The following is a 20,365-nucleotide window of genomic DNA, read 5'->3' on the forward strand; positions in this document are numbered from 1 at the left end:
CGCCAAATATTATAAACAGTATTTTAATGATATACATGTATTCACTCTGGAATCCTGCTGTTTACTAAATTTAAATAACTATAAGTAATATATAAACGATTAAAACCTTAATTTAAAGTAAAAGATTAACATTTTCAGCACCTAACTAATAATTATTATCAGACATCAATTAACTAATTATTTTAAAATCAAAATAATAACGCTTTAATGTACTTATATAGCTACGAAAAATATAGTATTCCTATTATGATTCTCATAATTTTTGCAGTTTTCAAAAAAACGATGTCATATAATTTTGCATATTGTGAACAATTATATTTGTTTACAACTATTAAAAAAGTTTTTATAGAACTAAAATAATGTTCTTGACTTTATATCTTGTAAGTAATTCAGAATTATTTCTTAATTTACATTTGAAAGTTAATTTGATTTACCATAATATATTTTGTACAGTGAAAACTAAATGATAGCAATCGCATTTACGATGTAATATATTACTGCATATTATTACTTTTACAATGTCATTACAATTTACGATTCCATGGCTGACATAAGTAATAATAATTATTTTAATAAGCCATTATGAAATGATAAGTTACAAGAATCCTTAAATTCTTAGTGTATTATTTCCAATTACCTAGGCGTGTTGTTAAAAAAATCCAACCAACCCTATCCTATTGTGTTATATCATATAACAGTTGACAGTAAACTTGATGATATCGTATTTCCATGCCTGAACTATATAATTGAGGGCGGCTAAGAGCCGTTTACCCTTAGTTGACGAACGGGTGTTTGTATACATGTGTCGGGAAGTCATGACGAAACCTGAACTCAGAAATCCTTTAAGTAGTTGTAAGTCTTCGTTTACCATGGTTCAACTACCTACTCCATTCTTGTTATATTCGCTGTATTTAATTTAGAAGCGTTTGCGAGGAAACCAAGAAAAACCCACCTACCCCCTGGAAACTAGCTTATCTTCGGGGTTTCAGGCTTTTATACGGCCTTTGACTCGAAATCACTGCTCTTTCATTATTTGAAAAACACTGTTAGTATGATGGCGCCATAATAAATTTCAAGAGGTTAGGATGGGAAGGGTTGGAGGACCTTTTATCGGCAGAACACCCCTACCAACACAATACATTTGACAGAATTATGGGTATACGAGATTTTTTCCATTTCACTCCCTCGTACACGAGCCGATTTCAACAGGAAAACGACGTTTACCCGAGTTGTTACCAGCGTATAATATTATTGAGAATAATGATAATAAATGTTTCAGTTATTACCAATACTAAAAACAGAAATTCTGTTTATATAACTAATTAATAAAAACAAATATATTTAAAGAAATATCATTATTAATTTATCATTCTTGCTCTATTTATTTTTAGAAAAAAAACTGTATTATTATTATAGGTACTATCCTAATTTATTTTTTAAAGTTATTTGATGAACGTTTTACGTACAAGTATAATTCAGAATAACAAAGTGAAAATTTTTTCAAAACTTTTATTATATCGGTAAGTTAATTTTCAAAATTATGTGAATTTGTAAAAATAAAGAAATTAATGCAAATATGGAAATAGAGGTACTCATATTACATATTTTTCATATAGTATGTAATATACGACTAAAGCAAACGATATTTTTTATCTGACAAAGTTTTTTGTACGGAGAAGGGAGAATAATCTTTACAATCATAAAGACTGACAGCAATACAGTGAAATATTAGATTTTCAAATCCAATTTTATACAGACAATTTCCTTTATTTTTTGGTTTCCACAAACTATTCACTGAGTGTTCAGTAACACACATAACGATCAAAACTATAAAACGCCGACGAAATTCTATATCCTCACGTTGGTCGGATGTGCGCAGTATAGCAATTTAATATAATTCGTATGTCCCTTTTCACTATAAATACAAATAAGCACAAAATGTATATAGTCAAATTCGTCAGGGATTAGTTTTAGAAGATATCTGTGCTTTAATTATAACACTATAACATACAATGTAATTTAACATAATATAGGTACTAATATCTTTCGTTCAAACATTTTTAGCTGAGGTTAGAAGATTCGATTGGATATCATTTTATTCGGAGATTCGGACCAAAGACAATTTGATTATATTTATCTACCAATGCAGTATATATATAATATTTTGACATTTATTCTATTTTGATTTCACTGTTGTTATAGTCTTGTTATTTTTTAAACGTCGAACATTATTAGATAATATATTAATAATAGTAATAATAATATTATGCGATGAAATATTTCTTAAAAATTTAGGTACTTTACAACATAAAAACATTTAATAATAAGCTTTACAACTATTGTATACATAATGTTACAGTGTTGTAAATACAGTGTTGAGTTATTGTTTTAAAAACAATCATAATACTATTTGAATGCATAGTAATTTATACATAAAATTATTGATATTACACGGTTAGGTTACCGTGAGTATATGTATACAAGAAGTTTTTTTGTAACGTAATTCGTTATTTACAATCTATACAATGTAATGATTATATGATTATAGTTAGGAGTGCAAGACGTATGCGATAAGTGAAATTGATGATTTTCGTATGATACGTATAGTATGATTAATATGATAGATGGATGATTTTAGTAAATTATTAGAAATATACATTTTATTATTCGAAATTGCTCTACAGAGATAAAACCTAGTTGAATAAATCAATTCACTAATATTTCTCTATTTTCACCACTCTGTGAAAGCTTTAACAGTTTAATAAGAAGCGTAATAATATATTTAATCAAAATAATATGAAAAATACCTACCAGTTACTTCAACTTTCTCATTATATTTATGTAGGTTTTTTTAGTATTATACATAATAATATCACACTTGATTACAGTTTGTAACAAATTAAATTATATCCGAAATAACTCTACTCATAAATAACACTGAATATATGTATTTGAATTAAAATATAATTTAAGGAAATACTATTCACCACAATAATTCAATTGGAATTTAAACCATGCCACAGTATATAACGGCGCTCGTGAACTGTGCTTATTGAGGTAGAACGGTTTTTACTTCTTAATTATGATATATTGATAGCAAGACGCTACCTATCAAAACATTTAAAAAGCATTTATTATTTTAAAAAACGATTTATCATAATTATGATTAATCTACATTTTACGATGATTTAATCATCTAAAGACTATATCGACGACAGTTGTAAGAATCGCTATTATTTTCACAAAATTAAATAATATAATCACTTAATAAAGTTAGTATTAGAAACTCGCGTTGTGACCTATTCCAAAATATAATATCCAATCGAACGTCTTTATCAGGTCGTAATTTGTATTTATCATAGTTTGTGGTAAAAACAAGAATCATTTATAATTTATGTTGAACACCGTACTATATTGTGTAATGTACAATTTAATATAGTGTTAAACCGACAAGAATTTCTAGATCGAAGAAACTGATATCGGATAAATGTTACATACCTAGGTATTAAAAACACACTTGATCTACCCACCCGTGCGTATGTTACCAATGAGAGTGTAAGTTTATATTACTCAAGAGTTTCGTGTACAAAGAAAAATATACCTATTTCTATTATACTGTTCTATAATACCTTAATAACCAAAGTTATGTCATTTCACAAGGTTCGGACGCAGTGCGATGGATAGAGCTGACCTATCATTTTATTATTATAAACCCCATTATAATATAAATAAAAATGATAATCTGATGTATTATCGAAACTTTTGGTATATCATTGACACAAATCAGAATTTAGAGATTAGATTTTAAAAACACAGTCACGTAATACTACATATATAGCTAAAATGTTATATACCTATACTATATTATACTGATTTATTCCGGATCATAAAAAAAATATATTATTGTATTAAAGAAAATATACTGCATTACATTAATTCCATTATATATTTTGTACACTTAAACTTTATTTCACCACGAATTTTTTTATCATCGTTTTTAATGTTTTCGATTTTATTTTCTAAGTTTATTGAATTAACGATTCGATAAATGACAATATATTTTTATTGCTTTAGCTCAAACACTGTTGCAATAAATATTAAACAAGGTCGGAACTAGATGACAGAATTATATATAATACTAGTACAATGTAATATGTACACTGCTCTATACGATATATTTAATACAGCTATACACTCATACCAATGAAGCCGACAGAACAATATGTTGTTTAAAATTGAGATCTATTGAAAGAATAGAACTCTAATAAATCGTCTGTAATGCATTTCTATTATTAATATTATTTCTATTTTTTAAGCATACATTTTCATTTTTAATGTAACATTCGCCAAATAAAAGATAACAACCAATATTTGAACAATAGTTGTCGGTGGTTGATTGTTAATTCGACACAGAGACAAGGATTAGGGGTAGAGAAATGCGAGTCGAAATTGCAATATTTATCTCTTGTATTTGCATAGCCTTTCGGGAGGAAAACGACAGGAATTAGCTGGTTGCCATTTTCTCGACAAATCGATTTGTTTGCACACAAACACGTGACGTGCTGTTGAGTGAAAAAATAAAATAATAATAATAATAATAAAACGAATAAATTGTTTATGGGCATGAATAATCTACCAATTTGAATTTCTAGTCAAATGCAATCAAAAATACGTGTGATTGATTATAAAAACTATAAAACTATATATGCGCGATATATTGATAAAATATAATTGCACGTTATTCCCACAATTCTACTCGCAGAAGTGTCATCATTGTTTACACGAAGGGGGAGAGGTAATGTTGTATGATAACTTACCAATATCGGCTGATCCTCCCCAAGTTCCTTGCTGTGATTGTCTGGCCAATCTCATTATGGCGTCCGTATATAATTTGGAAGCTGAAGCGGCTCCTGAAGATAAAAAAAAAAGAACTCCAATAAGCACAATATTTATTATTTAATATCGGATAGTATTAATTATTAGATTTTACACTAAATTATAACTAATTTTTGCGTAAAAAAATTAATTATAACTTAGTCTTGCGGTATATTATACTACATTGATAAGATAAATTCATATTGTATTGTTTTTTTTTTTTTTTTTTTTACTGTACAAATTTTATATTTTATATTTATATTAATTATTACAACATTTGTAAAACTTAAATCATTTTCTATAATTAGAAATAATAAGCTATGATTTATGACTGCTAATTTAAATACAATTGAATATATTATGTTATTTTTTTTAACTAGTCACCAACTCAGCCGCTATTACATAGCTTTTATATTTCTACAGTAATTTACAGTTCTTGAAAAAATTCTTCTGTACTGTTGTGGACGGGTGACAAAAATGACAAATCACTCGATGTCTTGGTATGATATATTATTATGTGTGCTAATTGTTATGCATAAAACTAATAAATATCTTACATTAACAGTAATATACCACGTTTATTGTTACATATTGTTGCAATGATTATTGCGTAATTTTTAAGAATATCGTCTACGATATTATTTTAGTTGCGCGGTATATTATGACCGAACAAAATTTTTTTAACAATATTAATGATGCAACTGTACATTATATGAACCAGTCATACTCAAAAGGTTATCCGAGTCATCTTAAAATGAGGGATAATGGAGTACAATATGAGTGTGTACGACGAACGCATTATTCGCAGTTGACAGTTTCCAATTTCACAAAAGTGCGTATGACCGAATTTGATTTGTGCGCATAAAACCCGTCGTGTTCATCGAGCATTATATACACATTAATATTAAAACGTTTGAATAATTTACATGATATAATTATAATATACTTGAAAGTCAGTGCGCGCGTATGTGTGTGTGTGTGTGTGTGTGTGTGACACGTGGCAGAGGAAACTGTCGGAGAAGAGAGACCCACGGCGGTTTATCGTCGTGGAAGATTATACTATTTTAGTGTAAATTATACATGTAATGTGCGTGTTAAGACATCGTCGAAGTCGGAAAAGCGTTCCCGCAGCTACTGTTCAGGTCGCCGCGTCTCCTTTTGTACCTATCATAACTAATTTATTTTTATACGAAAGTTTTATGAAATACGACCGTGTGCGTGCGGCACTGTAGAGTAGAATCTTTAGAAGGTATACAATAAACAACACGCGTACATCACACGGTGCATCGGATAACCGCAGAACTTTTATTTTGTGTGTGTGCGAGAAATTCGTAACTGTAATAATATAATAATGTTGCGCATATAATAGTTCCATTACTTCTGGGTATCACGTGCTATTTCATTCGCAACACAAAGCGTATTATTGTGTCTGGGATGGCCGCGATCTGTCTATTATTGTGTATGACGATGACTCGGAAACCGATCCTGCAAAGTATGATTTTTATTTTTTTTTTTACTATTTATCACCACTCACCGTGGTCGTTTTCTCTTCGATTTCGTCTCGGCATAGACATATTAATACACTGGTTAATCGATCTTCGGTAAAAGCAAGAAAAAATATAATGATATAGTTCGACCTTCGATGTTCCATATTGATAAAATGATATCTGTGGCAGGTCTCTGCCACTATATCCATGATATTCATCATCGCTATTCGTTTGTGAGTGGTTTATACTAGACACGCATCATTATATAACAGTGCAGATAACAGATTTTGCACCTTTTTTCAATCCCTTTCCATTCATGTGAAACATAATAAATTATGTGTATATATTATATATATATATAATGTATATAAGTATAATCTGGTGGACTACCCTGAAATATGCACGTCGTCGTGAACCGATCCCACTGATCCACTCAGAGACGATGTAGAGATTAAAATAATATTATAAACGAATGATAATTTCCGTAACAACAAATGACCTTTCGATACGCCAAAACGAAGCAGGTACTACGTGATTTAATTACCATCAAGGGGTTCCCTGCGTGTTTAAAATGAAAGTCTCTGGTGTTTTTTACGATTATAATCAAACCTCAGGATTACCGCATATATATATGAAATGCGGTTCTTGGCGTTTTTGCCAACGTAACTCGTTTTAAACCCTACGGGGTTTGTAAAATCACGAGTTATTTTTTAATAATCCTAATAAAAAAAAAACAAGGGGTGGTTGAGTTGCTAAAAAAAAGGAAATATATATATATATATATATATATCGACCGCGTGTATACTACATATATTATAACAAGAAAATAATATAACATCAAATTAATACGAGGCCCGTCGTTTCCGTAGGACATTGTACTAACAGCTATACTGCATAACAAACCGGGAAACTTGAAACGACATTGTGTATAGGGATGCTCGGGTGAAAACAGAAAACGCGTAAGACCAAAATGGATTCACCCGACTACTGCTGACGTAACGACATATTTCCATACATCCGAACGTTGCATACTATGATATTTGTTCACGGAGAGCGGAAATAATACCCACCCACAGAGGAAAAACTTTATACACTCTTAGCGGTATTATTTAAATTTCAATTGTGTACGATAAACTGTTTCCCGCTTAAATCTGACAGCCATTGACAGTTAATTTCAAACACTGAAACACGCACCTATACGCCTATATAATATTAAAATGTGTATTGAAAATTTCTAAAAAATACATTTTACTCACAAATCAACGCACATAATATTGTAGTTATTGGCTTTTAAAAATTGATGTCTTGTCACAATTTCAATTTCGTATTCGTAAAAGGGGGAAAAGCAACCCTTATGTCTTGGAAATCAGCTATCCGTGACTTTGCGCTATTTCCTCCCTAGCTTAAAATGTCATCAAAAAATGTTTAGTGTTTCGACAGCTTAAATTTATGGTTATGCCGTTAATAGCAATGGTTTCTGAAGTGCGTGGATTGAAACTGTCGAATTATTTTGCATAGTTCGCAGAAGTATAATGTTTTTATAAACGTTTCATTGTCTTTATAAGTACAACTCTAGATGTAAGTCTGTTGTAATGATATTTTAAAAATATAAGTTTGATTTCGGTTTTATTTTTACGAAAATAACCGAACAAGATCATTAATTAATTTTTATCGAGCTTCGCTGTAAGTTATTGAGTTAAATGTACAGCAGTAAAGCAGCATCAATGTATATTTAATTTTTTTAAATTTTTTAAATTTTTTATTAGCTTTTTGTAAATAACAATTATAGCTCGACAATTATAAAAATAACAATCATGCAACATAATATTTATGCATTCAACTATAAAATAATTAAGCCACAAGAAAATAAAGATAAGAGTAATTAAATATATCGTTACATATAATTGAATGCTTAAAGATATAATAACAAGTGAGGTCGGAAAGGTATATTTAATATTCATATAATATGAAAAGTATTCATAAGTAGGTATAAATCTAATTATATGTCGAGATAAAATATTACAATAGCTTATAATTTTCTAAGAATACAATTTAAAACGAACATGAATGAATTTGTAGTTATGATTTATGAGTCTAAAATATCAATGTAGTTATTTATATATAATATATATACTATTAAAACAAAAATGATATTTTAAGCATTGATTTAAGAAAAAAAAAATGAAAAGTAAAGAGAAAATAATCAAGGAACTATTATGATATTGATTTATTATTTTTATGTGCAATTAAATTAGATGATGTATTTAAATAATATTTTATTAAAAACAACGAAAATAAAAGAAAACAAAAAATTTAATATACTTTTTTGCACACAAAATCATAAATCTGTTCATAATAACAATTACCTTTGATTACTATACAATGTGTATATATAGTATAGAATGTAATGTTTTCATTATTATGATACGTATAACAGTTAAATTCCAATTGATAATTTAGAAAAGCTTCCTACAGACACAATAAGTATGTACATAACACATATATGCATAATAAACACCTTGTTTGAGTAGGAATTTTTATTTTTAATGGTATTTTAAGTCTAAGTCAATATCGTTTTCACTGAGAAGAAACTGTACCTATATGTTACCCATACGTTAAATTGACATTGACACGGGTGTAGTTGAATTACCTATACGATACGCCGTACTGACAGATTCGACGTACACGATGTATTAAAATTGATCGATTCACTTTAAAAATACAATCTGATGAAAATTAATATGAAAACAAACAATGATAGAATAAAAGCGCAAATTGTATTCTAAATTATTTCAATACAACGAATAACAATATACCTACGATCGGTGAAAGAAAATTAAACTTATAAACACTATATAAGTATATTATACATTAAACATTTGTCAATCTGGGATTGACATGGTTAACGATTGGCATATAAAACGTATGTTCATTATAATACAAAAATATATATTTGTTTAAAATAAATAAATAAAACACCATTTTACCTAATTATTAGACAAAATTAAACGTAACACGTTCTTCATACGACTACATGTATAAACAATATATTTTAACAAACGCGCGTTTATGTTCAATGGTAAACGATGTTTATAAAAACAATTCAGGCAGCGACAAACGTTTATAATAAAAATGCATCGAAAATTTTGTCGGAATTTTATTTCACGGGAGATTCACACAACGACGAAAGGGAGCGAGACATGTAAAACGACAAACGTAGCTCAGCGGGTTATGAGCAGGAAACGTCTTATAAGGACGGAAAAACGAGAGAAATAGAGTGAGATAGAGGGCGAGGGAGTGAGACGCGGCGTGGGTGAGATGAATAAAACACACCCCCGCGAATCCATAGTGTTTACCCCGGGGGAAATGGAAAAAACAAGCACATCCGGTGCAAATGAGAACAAATTGAAGTTTCCAAAGTGCAACGGAACCTATCCTGCCACGATTGCAAAGACGACACGGTCGTATTATAATCGAGCAGTCGAAGGTATAGGTATAGGTATATATTATATTATAAATACGCAAGTTTGTCCGGTTTTCTCGTTCGCGTTCAAATTAAACACGAGACCGAAGACTGAAGGCGGTGACGACGACGATGACACAATTGTAGTTGTAGTAGTAATAGCTGTAGTAGTATTAGAAGTAGTAGTAATAGTAGTAGACAGTAGTAGTAGTGTTGGTAGACGCAGAAGCCGATTCAGCCGACGACGACGCCCGTAATCGAGTTACCGCCGCTTGTACAAGTGCACCGCCGACACCACTTCACCCCTGTCCATCATCCCCGTCAAGCCGTTTTCAAATCGCATTACTATTATCATTCCGGTAGGCGGTGGCGGAAATGCACGAGACACGGTGATGTACTCTCTTCGTTTGCATGATTAAATACATAACATTATCTATATATACATTGTGATGTACGGGGTGATCCATTCGACGTAAGACACTATCGTTATTTCAAAACATAGGTATCAACATTTTTAGAAACCAATTTTTTACAATACATCATTTTTTTTTCAATGACAGAATGCATTTATTTTTTTGATTCGTACTATTCCAAAGCAGAATATGTCTTAGGGAGGAGAAACTACTTCAAAATGTATGAATTTAATTTCGGACTAGTAGTTTATGGTGAATTACGTCAAAAATTTAATTTTTATAGATCGAGCAATATTCTTAGGTTATTATTAGGTACATCAGTATGCGATATTGAATAATACGTATGTCGTCATTCAATAGGGAAGTATTTTTTTTGTAGTTATTTTGATAAAAAAATAACTAGTAAAAACTAAAAACACAACTTTTATTTTCAAAAAAGATCATTTTATAACGACTTAAAATGATGTAAAAAAAAATATTTTCAAAAACGTTATATGACATTATGAATGCCTCATGTTAAATGAATCACCCAGTACATTGGGTAATTTATACGGAACTACCTACCTTTATTATTTTAAGGCACGTCTCTAATCGACAAGAGTCTGTCGCGTAAAATAATACCTACATCATTTGACCGGGACATCGCAACTGAACTGCACACCATAACTATACAACAATAATAATATAATGATGATGATGATGATGATGAAGATTATTAAGTACGATCGATTAAGAACACCAATTATTCATTTTAAACACTCGAGTTACTTAATATTATCGTATTGTTATGGTACATTGATACGGCTTGCGTTTTATCGTCATCGAATTATTATTGATCGTAAATGATTTCGTTCAAATGCAAGATAATATATGAACAATGTGTTCTAACAGTTAGTGCAAGTTTATTCTAATTATATCCTTATCCTTTGAATAATATTTAATTATTATTTTCCGTATAATATACGTTCATCGGAACGCATAATATAAACACTTTTGGAAATTCGTTGTAATCGCTTAAATGTTTTCGACAAAACGTGCATAATGAGCCATGACGACAAAAAGAATTATTATGTCGTTTACGAAAAAACAGAGCCAATTATTTTTTGAATTTCTAGTTCGTCAAATTGGTGTAATTCAGCTATTAACTTAACTCGCGGCCGCATAATAACTATTGAACAGAAAATCAGAAAACACGCTGTACTCCTACTAAGACTATATAAGTTTATTTTTCAGGATGTATAATAGGTACTAAATGTACTTACCTATACTTTACATTATATATATTAAATTACTATTGAGCGCCGCTTATCACTCAAAGTAGTTAAAAATACCAACAACTTACAAAGGAATAAAATAAGATGCTGAAGTGGTAATATTTTTTGAAATCACAGTTGTCTGTATAAAACATTGTAAAAAGCGGTTTAAAACTATTGGCAAGCTGAACATTATTATGTGCAAACATTTTTCATAATATAATACGAAAGACAATTTTACTTTTTTTGAACACGTTCTGTCAATATTTAAATAATAATTCATTTTGAAATGCAAATTAAATGACATAGAAATACATTTTTATGGTATACAATACAGTTCAATAAATTTTATTGACACTTAAAATTTATTTTCGAACACAATGAATTACTCGGAATTTACTGATAAAATATTATATCTAAATAAAATCACCATTTGGGTATATTTTATAAATCATTGAAATATTGAATTACTGCTCATAACATTATTACAACTTACATATAAGTTATAGAGTTGATATTAATTTTTTTTTAAATAGTTTAACATAAATTATACGCGTATTCGTTAATAATTATATATAGGTACTGTAGTTTTTATTAAATATAGATATCTAACATGGATAGGTACTTTGAAATATTAAAATCTAATCAAAATATCAGCAGCCTAGGTAGAATTATAATTTCATAACTTCACTTTGTCAACCGTGAATAATTTATACAATTATCAATTTTTTTTAAATAAAAACATCAATATAACGACTGTGTATAATATTACTAATCCAGAAAGTATTCCATATCCGTTATTGATAAAATATTATTATAAATTTATGACCTATAAATATAATATTTCAAAACATACTCAGGAATGTTTCCTTGTTTAATTTATAGACAAAAAAATGTGATGACTTAAATAAACATATTATGTATAATATTGTTTTCAACTATACTTGATTTATACAAGTTAAAATTATTAAAACGTACTCAAATACATTTGACACTTAATTATTTCAGTATATCAAACACTATAAATTATAATAACTTTTATATTTATTATATTAATGTCAAACGAAAAATTGGTCAATTTCACAATCACATGTTGAATTAGGTTAATACAATATGATATGGAATACAACACAATTCGAAGTCATTACTCATTAGGTACTCTTTAGCCAGTATGGATAATTATTAATAAAACAGTCAAAATTATACTGTAGTTATTAATTAACAAGAAAACTCAGATACTGTTACAATTTAACTCTCAAGCAACAGTTATAAAAATATAAATTTAAGTAACAAATTGGAATTGAACACTCGGTGAATTATTGTCCATACCGAGCTTTTTTTAGTAGACGTAATAAGGTTCAAGAAAAAACCAAGTGGGAATAATTATCAATAAATCTTTAAACTGATGTGTTTTACTAAATTATAAATTAGCTCATTTACTCATATAAAATTCTTAAATTCAAACACCATCCAAAAAAAGAAAGCTTGTGATCACTTATTTTAGACATAGTTTGTATACTTATGAACTTAGCATTTTTTTTTTTAGTGTTTTGACAGCAATATTGTTGGTGGTATCATAAGAAAAAAAAAGCGGGTAGGTGGATGTCACTTTGCTGTACATTAGGGGGTGGGGTGGACCTCTGACTAGGGTAGGTTAAATTTGAATGCAATGATAGGTATCATTGTATACGAAAAACGTTTCTGAACGGAGATGATTTGTCAGTCTAAGATATATTATATTTAAATATTGTTATATATTATATTTTGAAACAAATATTTTATTTTTCAACTAGGACGCATTTTGCATAAGGCATGGTTAATCAATTTTTCCAAAAACATTGCATGTATAGTTATAATAATTCATATATTACCTTATATTATCATAGATATACATATACCTGGTTTGAGGATAAATCGTTATCATTACGCGATTTCATAAAAATTTAAAACTCAAACGCTCAAAACATTTTTCCTATAATGACGCTTCAAATTTTCTCTATAGCTATTTGAAGCAAAACTTATGGAAAACTTAGTGTTGAATTTTATAACCTTAAATATAAATACAAACAATATTATGAATTTTAACTACAAAATAATTTGCAAATATTCATGGTTTTGACGAATTTTTGTCAATATTTGAAATTCAAATGCTAATAAAAATTTAATTTGAATTTCCGGTGGACATATGTTTTGTGATAAAGATTGACAAATTTGTAAGGAATCTTGTATTAAATTTTTAAATCTTAGATTTAAAAATAAAATTTTTCATGAATTTTTAGCTTAAAACAATTTGCGAATTTTTGTGATGTTTACGTATTTTGTCAAAATTCAAAATTTGAATGCATATAAAAGAAAATTGTGAGAATGAATTTCTTTTATTTTTCAACTGCTAGTAACAATTTGTTAAGAGCCTTGCATTAAATTTTCAAGATTTTCTACTCAAAAAATAAATTTTTATCGATTTTAATTTAAAAAAAACTAATAATGATCGAAAATTGTATAATATACCTATGTATAGTTCAACTTAAATCAAAAATGTTTGAAAATTTCATGGTGCATAGAATACACTTATAAAAACATTCGGTGAAAATTTCATGTATCAATGATCATTTGTTTTAAAGTTACATCAAAAATCAAAATCGATTTTGTCGAAAACTGATTGTACGTAAAATTTCAAGTTTTCCCCTTAACTTTTAATTTGTTTATCCCGATTATTTAGAAAAATATTAAGAATTTTTTATTTTTGACCCCCAAAGTACCAATTAAATTCACTTTCTGATCGAATAAGGTACTGAAGTCAAAAATCGAAGCACTTTTACTGCCCCAAAACGTGATGACAGACACAAATAAAAAATATTCATGGTTTTGACGAATTTTTGTCAATATTGATCTTCAAATAATAATTTAAAAAAATTGTATCTATGTATTCTTATAACTTTTTAATCATTATAAGAATAAATTATGAGGAACTGTGTATTAAATTTTCAAGTTTTTTGATGGCGCCAAAAAAATTTTATCGACACTTCAAAAAAAAATTTTCAGAAAAATTGACAATTGCAGTTGTCATTAAATATCTAAAAAATTCGAAATATTTCGAAATTTAAATCATGTAAAGAAAATGCCAATCTAAATAACTGGTGAAATTTTCAAGTATCTACGACTTATACTTTTTGAATAATAACAAATATTTAAAATCGTTTGAGGATAAATCGTTATCGTTACGCTATTTCGTAAAAATTTAAAATTCAAACGCACTTAACATTTTTCCTATAATGATGTTTCAAGTTTTCTCCATAGCTACTTGAAGGAAAACTAATGGAAAACGTAGTGTTGTAGTTTTAATCCTTAGTTATAAACACATACAATTTTATGATTTTTCAACTTCAAAATTACTTCCAAATTTTCGCGTTTCCAACAGATTTCGTAAAAATTTGAACTATAAACGCTTATAAAAAAAATTGTGACTTATGATTTTTAATTTTGTTTTTAGCTACAATAAGAAAAACTCATAAGGAACCTCGTATTAAATTTTCAAGTTTTTTGGTCATCCAACATTTTTTTACCGGCACTTCAAAAAAAATTCTCAAAAAAATTGAAAATATCAGTGGTCTATAAATAACTCAAAAAAGTCAAAAAATTTTGAATTACAACTATATAAAAAAATTTTTGGTCAAATCGATTTGGTCAAAAACTGATTTTGCGTAAAAATTCCTGTTTCATACATCTCTAGTACGTGATCGTATACTATTATTAATGGATTGAATCTTCAAAGAAAAACAAATAATAGAAAAACATATTATTTACTTGAATTGCATAACAAGACCGAATTTTATACTTATTGATATTTTGTTGTATAATATGCATGAAAATTGAAAAGTGACTGTTCAGAAAAGCAAATATTATATTATAGAACAACACGATGCTGGTGGCACGATCCACTCAGACAAAACGAATTTCTACGAAAATTGTTACAGAATCTCGAGGATTCTTGAGGAAACTCCTACCTTCTAACAAAACTGTACACACGTGACACACAATAGCTTAGCCTAAAGTCAACCTTACACGTTTTTACCCCATTAGAGTTTACAATTGGCAAATACTTAGGATTCTTTTTACAATGTAATTTTCACTTTCGTATATTGTTTGCATTATATAGGTACACTAGCTAGTATTATGTGCAAACACAGTCGTAGAGATATTTGTAATACTCGTACTATTTCAGTTTAAGTGCCTAAAATTATGTGTAGTGCGACACTAATCGGGTGGTAAGAATTTTACAATGATATTAAACGAATTTAAAACCGTAGTTTTATTTTAATTTTACTTTTAAGTTTATTAAATTTAAATTAATGTGTAACACATTCACGTGTTTATTACATAATAATTTTTCTTGTATTATAATACTAAATAAACAACAAAATAATATGTGTATGAACTTAATAATTTATATCAAATAAATATAAATCTAACAAAACATTGACTGCCCATAATATTATTTGTATTCAATTTAATCACGATTAAATCATTTAGTTTATAATATTAATATATACCACAGATTATTTCACTGGAATTTAACCAGATGTCGATTATGGCTCACGCATTATTAAAACACATTTTCGTTGAAGTATAAAAGTTTAATAGATATCTGACACACATTTATTTGAAGCTAGTCATAAATATATTTATATAATGATACAATTTAGTTTTAAATTTGAATATCTAAACGTATTTACAATGAAATTTCGTAACACTTTTTTGATTTTCTCATATTGAAATTATTTACACAATTAAGTATAGGTACATTATTAAAATGTTTAATTTAAAATCTAAAACTATACAAAGTAATGCTTTTGTTCAATGAAAAAAAACTTTGGTTGGTATATTAAATATTATATTACGTAATCATCTCATATTGTTGGAAGAAAGTTTCTAAATAAAATAATAAAAACAATGCTTTTTGGTACGTACGTACATAAAAACTCACATACATACATGCATACCTACACAGTACATACGCATTTTATAGTGGGCACGACGCCCACTTGTTCGATAAAATAATAATTGCTTGTAGGCTAGCATGTACCTATCTTTAAGAAACTGTGTCGGCGATGGCTATCAAGAAAAAAGCGAACGTAGCGTGTGGTGGGTGTGTTCGTGGAGCTAATTTCTTATCCCTGACAAGATCAACATCTGTGCTGGTGAAATATGAATGTCACTTAAATGCCACACCGATGGAGGCTTCACGCCCATTCGTCTTCAAAAAAATATTCAAAAAGGGCCGAACAGTCGATTTGCAGTGAAGAAGTTATGATGGGTGTTTTCTATGAGAATGTAATAAAAACCGTTGACAGCGAGTATTTTATATACGATAATATTATATGTAAGTAATAGGTATGTCTATAGTGTCTAATCATATTTTTCGTCAATATTAACTATGTTAATTCTTACTGATAAACTTTAAAAAATAATATTTTTGGAAATCAATATAGCTATTGAAATGGAGAGGCACAATAATAATGATTCATATTACTTACTTAAACTTAAAATAAAAAATATAATGTAATATTCGATCTTATTTTCACGCTTATCCGAAATCTGATATAGCCAATCCATAGAGCTAATTTATGCGAACATTTTATTTATTTATTTATTTATTACTATCCAATTACCTATTTATCCAATTTTTTAAGTTTAGAAGAGATGCGATGAGTATAGGTTAGGAGAGATATATATGTACAAAAACTATCAAAGATTAAACATTCTAGTATAGGTACTCTTATATGTGATAAATGAGTTAGTGCGCTGAGTAAAATGAGATTGTTTCAATAGTTAGTTATGTAATACACAGAACAATACATATAATATTTCAAATTAATATTTTTCTTAATTTTTTTACCTTATTTAAAATATATTATAAAATTGTCTGTTCAACTTTTACAGCACAATTTACTATTATACATTTATACTCAATGAAAATATATTTATATTTCTTAAACATATAAAGAGTAGTTTATTTAATAAGTTAAATTATTAAATTATAAATAATTTTACATATTTTATCGAAGTTTCTGCCTTGAAATCGTGACGTTATTACTGCTTTTAGTAACTTTTACTGCTTTAAAGTGTTCAATGTTTAAGTTGGTTGCAAAACTACCAATAATTAATGATATATACAAGAAAAAAATTTTCTTATAAATATAATATTAAATTTTTCACAAAATGGTTTACCAAAGTGTAAAAATCGTGAAATGATTATTTTAATATTTATATATTTTGTAATAAATATAACGAAATTGTAATTATATAATATATCTAATATTGCATTTTATCGTCCATAGGCGAATGAACAAATATTCTTAGTTATTTTGCTGCATAATATGTTACCAACATTTATATGTGAATTAAGTTTACTCTAAAATATTTATCCTTAAATTTTGAAATATAAGACTTATTATTTTAACTCAATTTCAATTGTTTAAATTAGAAAGTTAAAAGTTCATAAAAAATTTGAAACGAGTAAAAACCTTAAAGGTGAATTATGTTTAAGTATTATACACAACATTTACTACAGAGTACAATTACAAGTTTTAAAACAATTATAAAAATAAATTACTTTGTATTAGATTTCAAAGATTAAAGTGGTTTCTACTGACTTTTTTTCTCAAAATTACATTGTCAAAATTAACGAGAACCATCAACAAGTCTACTAATCATACAAAATGGACCTATATATCATAGAAACGATAACAGTTGTATATGTGTATTATATTGGGTAACAACATTAAAAAATATCATTTTCGGGTTTTCATTATTTTTTTAGTTTTTTAGTTGAATAAATATGCATCTACCTATATTATTATCTTTTATTGCAATATTATTTTTTATTTTTTATCTATTTCGTTTTTCAAAATGTACCTATATTTATTTCTACTTATTCACATTGAAACTATCACATAATAAATTGTAAATAGGAATATTTTTCATATCAGTATTTTTGGCTTTAGAGTTTAGAGGCATTCCCGACGACCGCCACATGGCGATTAGTGAATCGTGATGGTTGTAAATTGTAATACGTATGTTATAACAGTAAACACGATTAGGCAGCACTTCGACACTATATTAATATTAATATAGTTGGTACATTACAATACCATTACAATATTTGTCAAACGACATTATCCCATTTATCTGTCGGGGTGTCATCCCTATCACGTTATCGTTCACTATTTCTGTTCTCTACACCCCTTCCCCACGGCCCACCGAATATAATAATTACGATTACTATTGACACGCGTGGTCATTCTGTATCAACTCTGTAAACGACGTTGTTCAGGGTATGTGTGGTGTAAACGAGGACGTATTATGGAGGATAAGTTATATATCTATTATGTTTGCCGTATTGCAACTACGGCCTACGCTGAATATAGAACGGATCGGCCCGTATATTATGTTTGTATTGTGTTTCAAATATCGCGTATATATTGGCCCGGGTGTAGAAAACGGCTTTAGCGTCATATTGTTTTCATGGATTGTCAGAGGCCGCACTAAAACCTCCTATTACAGTACACCCTCTCCCAAGCAATGTGGTCTGGTAGAAAAAAAATAAATATTGATATTTCCTTTTTCAAAATGTATATTAATGTTCTATATGACTATATATACAGTCGTGATACAGGTTCCGTGAGAATAGCACATCTGCTGAAAAATCAGTATAAAAGTAATTACGCATATTATGATATTTAAATTGCATAGATGATAGTGATGTTATTACGCGAGAGTGCAGTTTAATGTCCACTGATCGAATTCCGTGTTGAAAATTTTTTATACTAGAAGATATTTAGTTCGTAAATCCTGTAATCATAATTTAATGAGAACGATATTATGATTATGAATTTTCATTTCGATTTCCATTGCTCAAATCAGACACAACTTTCAACAAATAATGTGTATAATATAACGCATTATGAGTTTTATTTATTTATTAGGTTAAAATGTATGAAAAACAGGAAGAACGAAAACTTATCGTTTCTAATTATAATTATTTATAATATAAGATATACATTTATAAAATATTATGATGTTCTTGTGAATAACATATTATACGTCACAATTTTGTGGTAATACACTTCATAAACATCTAATTCTTTATAGTTTTATACTAACATTATTTCACGTTTTAAATTAATTTTAATTTTATATAACATTATTGATATACTTATTTATTAAAATATAAAAAAGGCCCTAGCTAGATGTTTTCTTTAAATAATTATTATCTTTTTGTTTTGACAAGTTTAATTTGCATTGCTTGACTAACAAACATAATATAAGACACATCAATCGGAACCATAATAATACAATGTTGTAAATAAATAACAATCCTGAATTGAAAAATTGGGAAAATTGAATGGCAACAAAGAATGTAGTTGTTTAATTGAAGTTGCTGAAGTATAGTTGAATACAAATCACTTTGGAGACATTTTTTTTAAAATTATTTATATTGACTAATATTTTCTTAAACTACTCGTAAAAGATAAATTTGTATTAGTTTATTTTTTTTTTTATCGAAATAGGCCAAAAAAATTGTAAAATATATTTCGCATTACATGTATAAATATTTAGGGGACGAGAGAAATAGATACCTAGTTGAATTTATGAAGGTCAGAATTTTTGACATATATGTTATAACTTATAAGTATACATAGTTTTGGCTCAGAAGTCATCTCCCAAAAGAGTTAGGTAACCATCAAGGACTGCAGGGTCGTTGTAATTATCACCATTCGTGTACTTTACGTGGTTTAACACTGTGTCGAAAGTTTTCAACAAATGCGAGAATGGGGGGGAGGGGATGTAAAAGTTTCAAGGCAATAACTCACC

The 20,365-nt window shown here is 28.1% G+C and overlaps 1 protein-coding gene across 1 annotated transcript in view; it reads right to left on the reverse strand.

Annotated features, from left to right (window-relative positions):
• IRSp53 (Insulin receptor substrate 53 kDa) overlaps positions 1-20,365 on the reverse strand; it is a 111,487-nt gene that overhangs the window by 52,846 nt on the left and 38,276 nt on the right. Inside the window, exon 3 of the mRNA XM_089219293.1 lies at positions 4,818-4,910. Coding sequence (XP_089075419.1) covers positions 4,818-4,910 — 93 coding nt within the window. The remainder of the gene's footprint in view (positions 1-4,817; positions 4,911-20,365) is intronic.

The sequence above is a fragment of the Diuraphis noxia genome, unplaced genomic scaffold (genome assembly GCF_037042655.1).
Source record: "Diuraphis noxia isolate RWA-SAM2 unplaced genomic scaffold, SU_Dnox_SAM2 contig0002, whole genome shotgun sequence".
Taxonomy (NCBI): Eukaryota; Metazoa; Arthropoda; class Insecta; order Hemiptera; family Aphididae; genus Diuraphis; species Diuraphis noxia.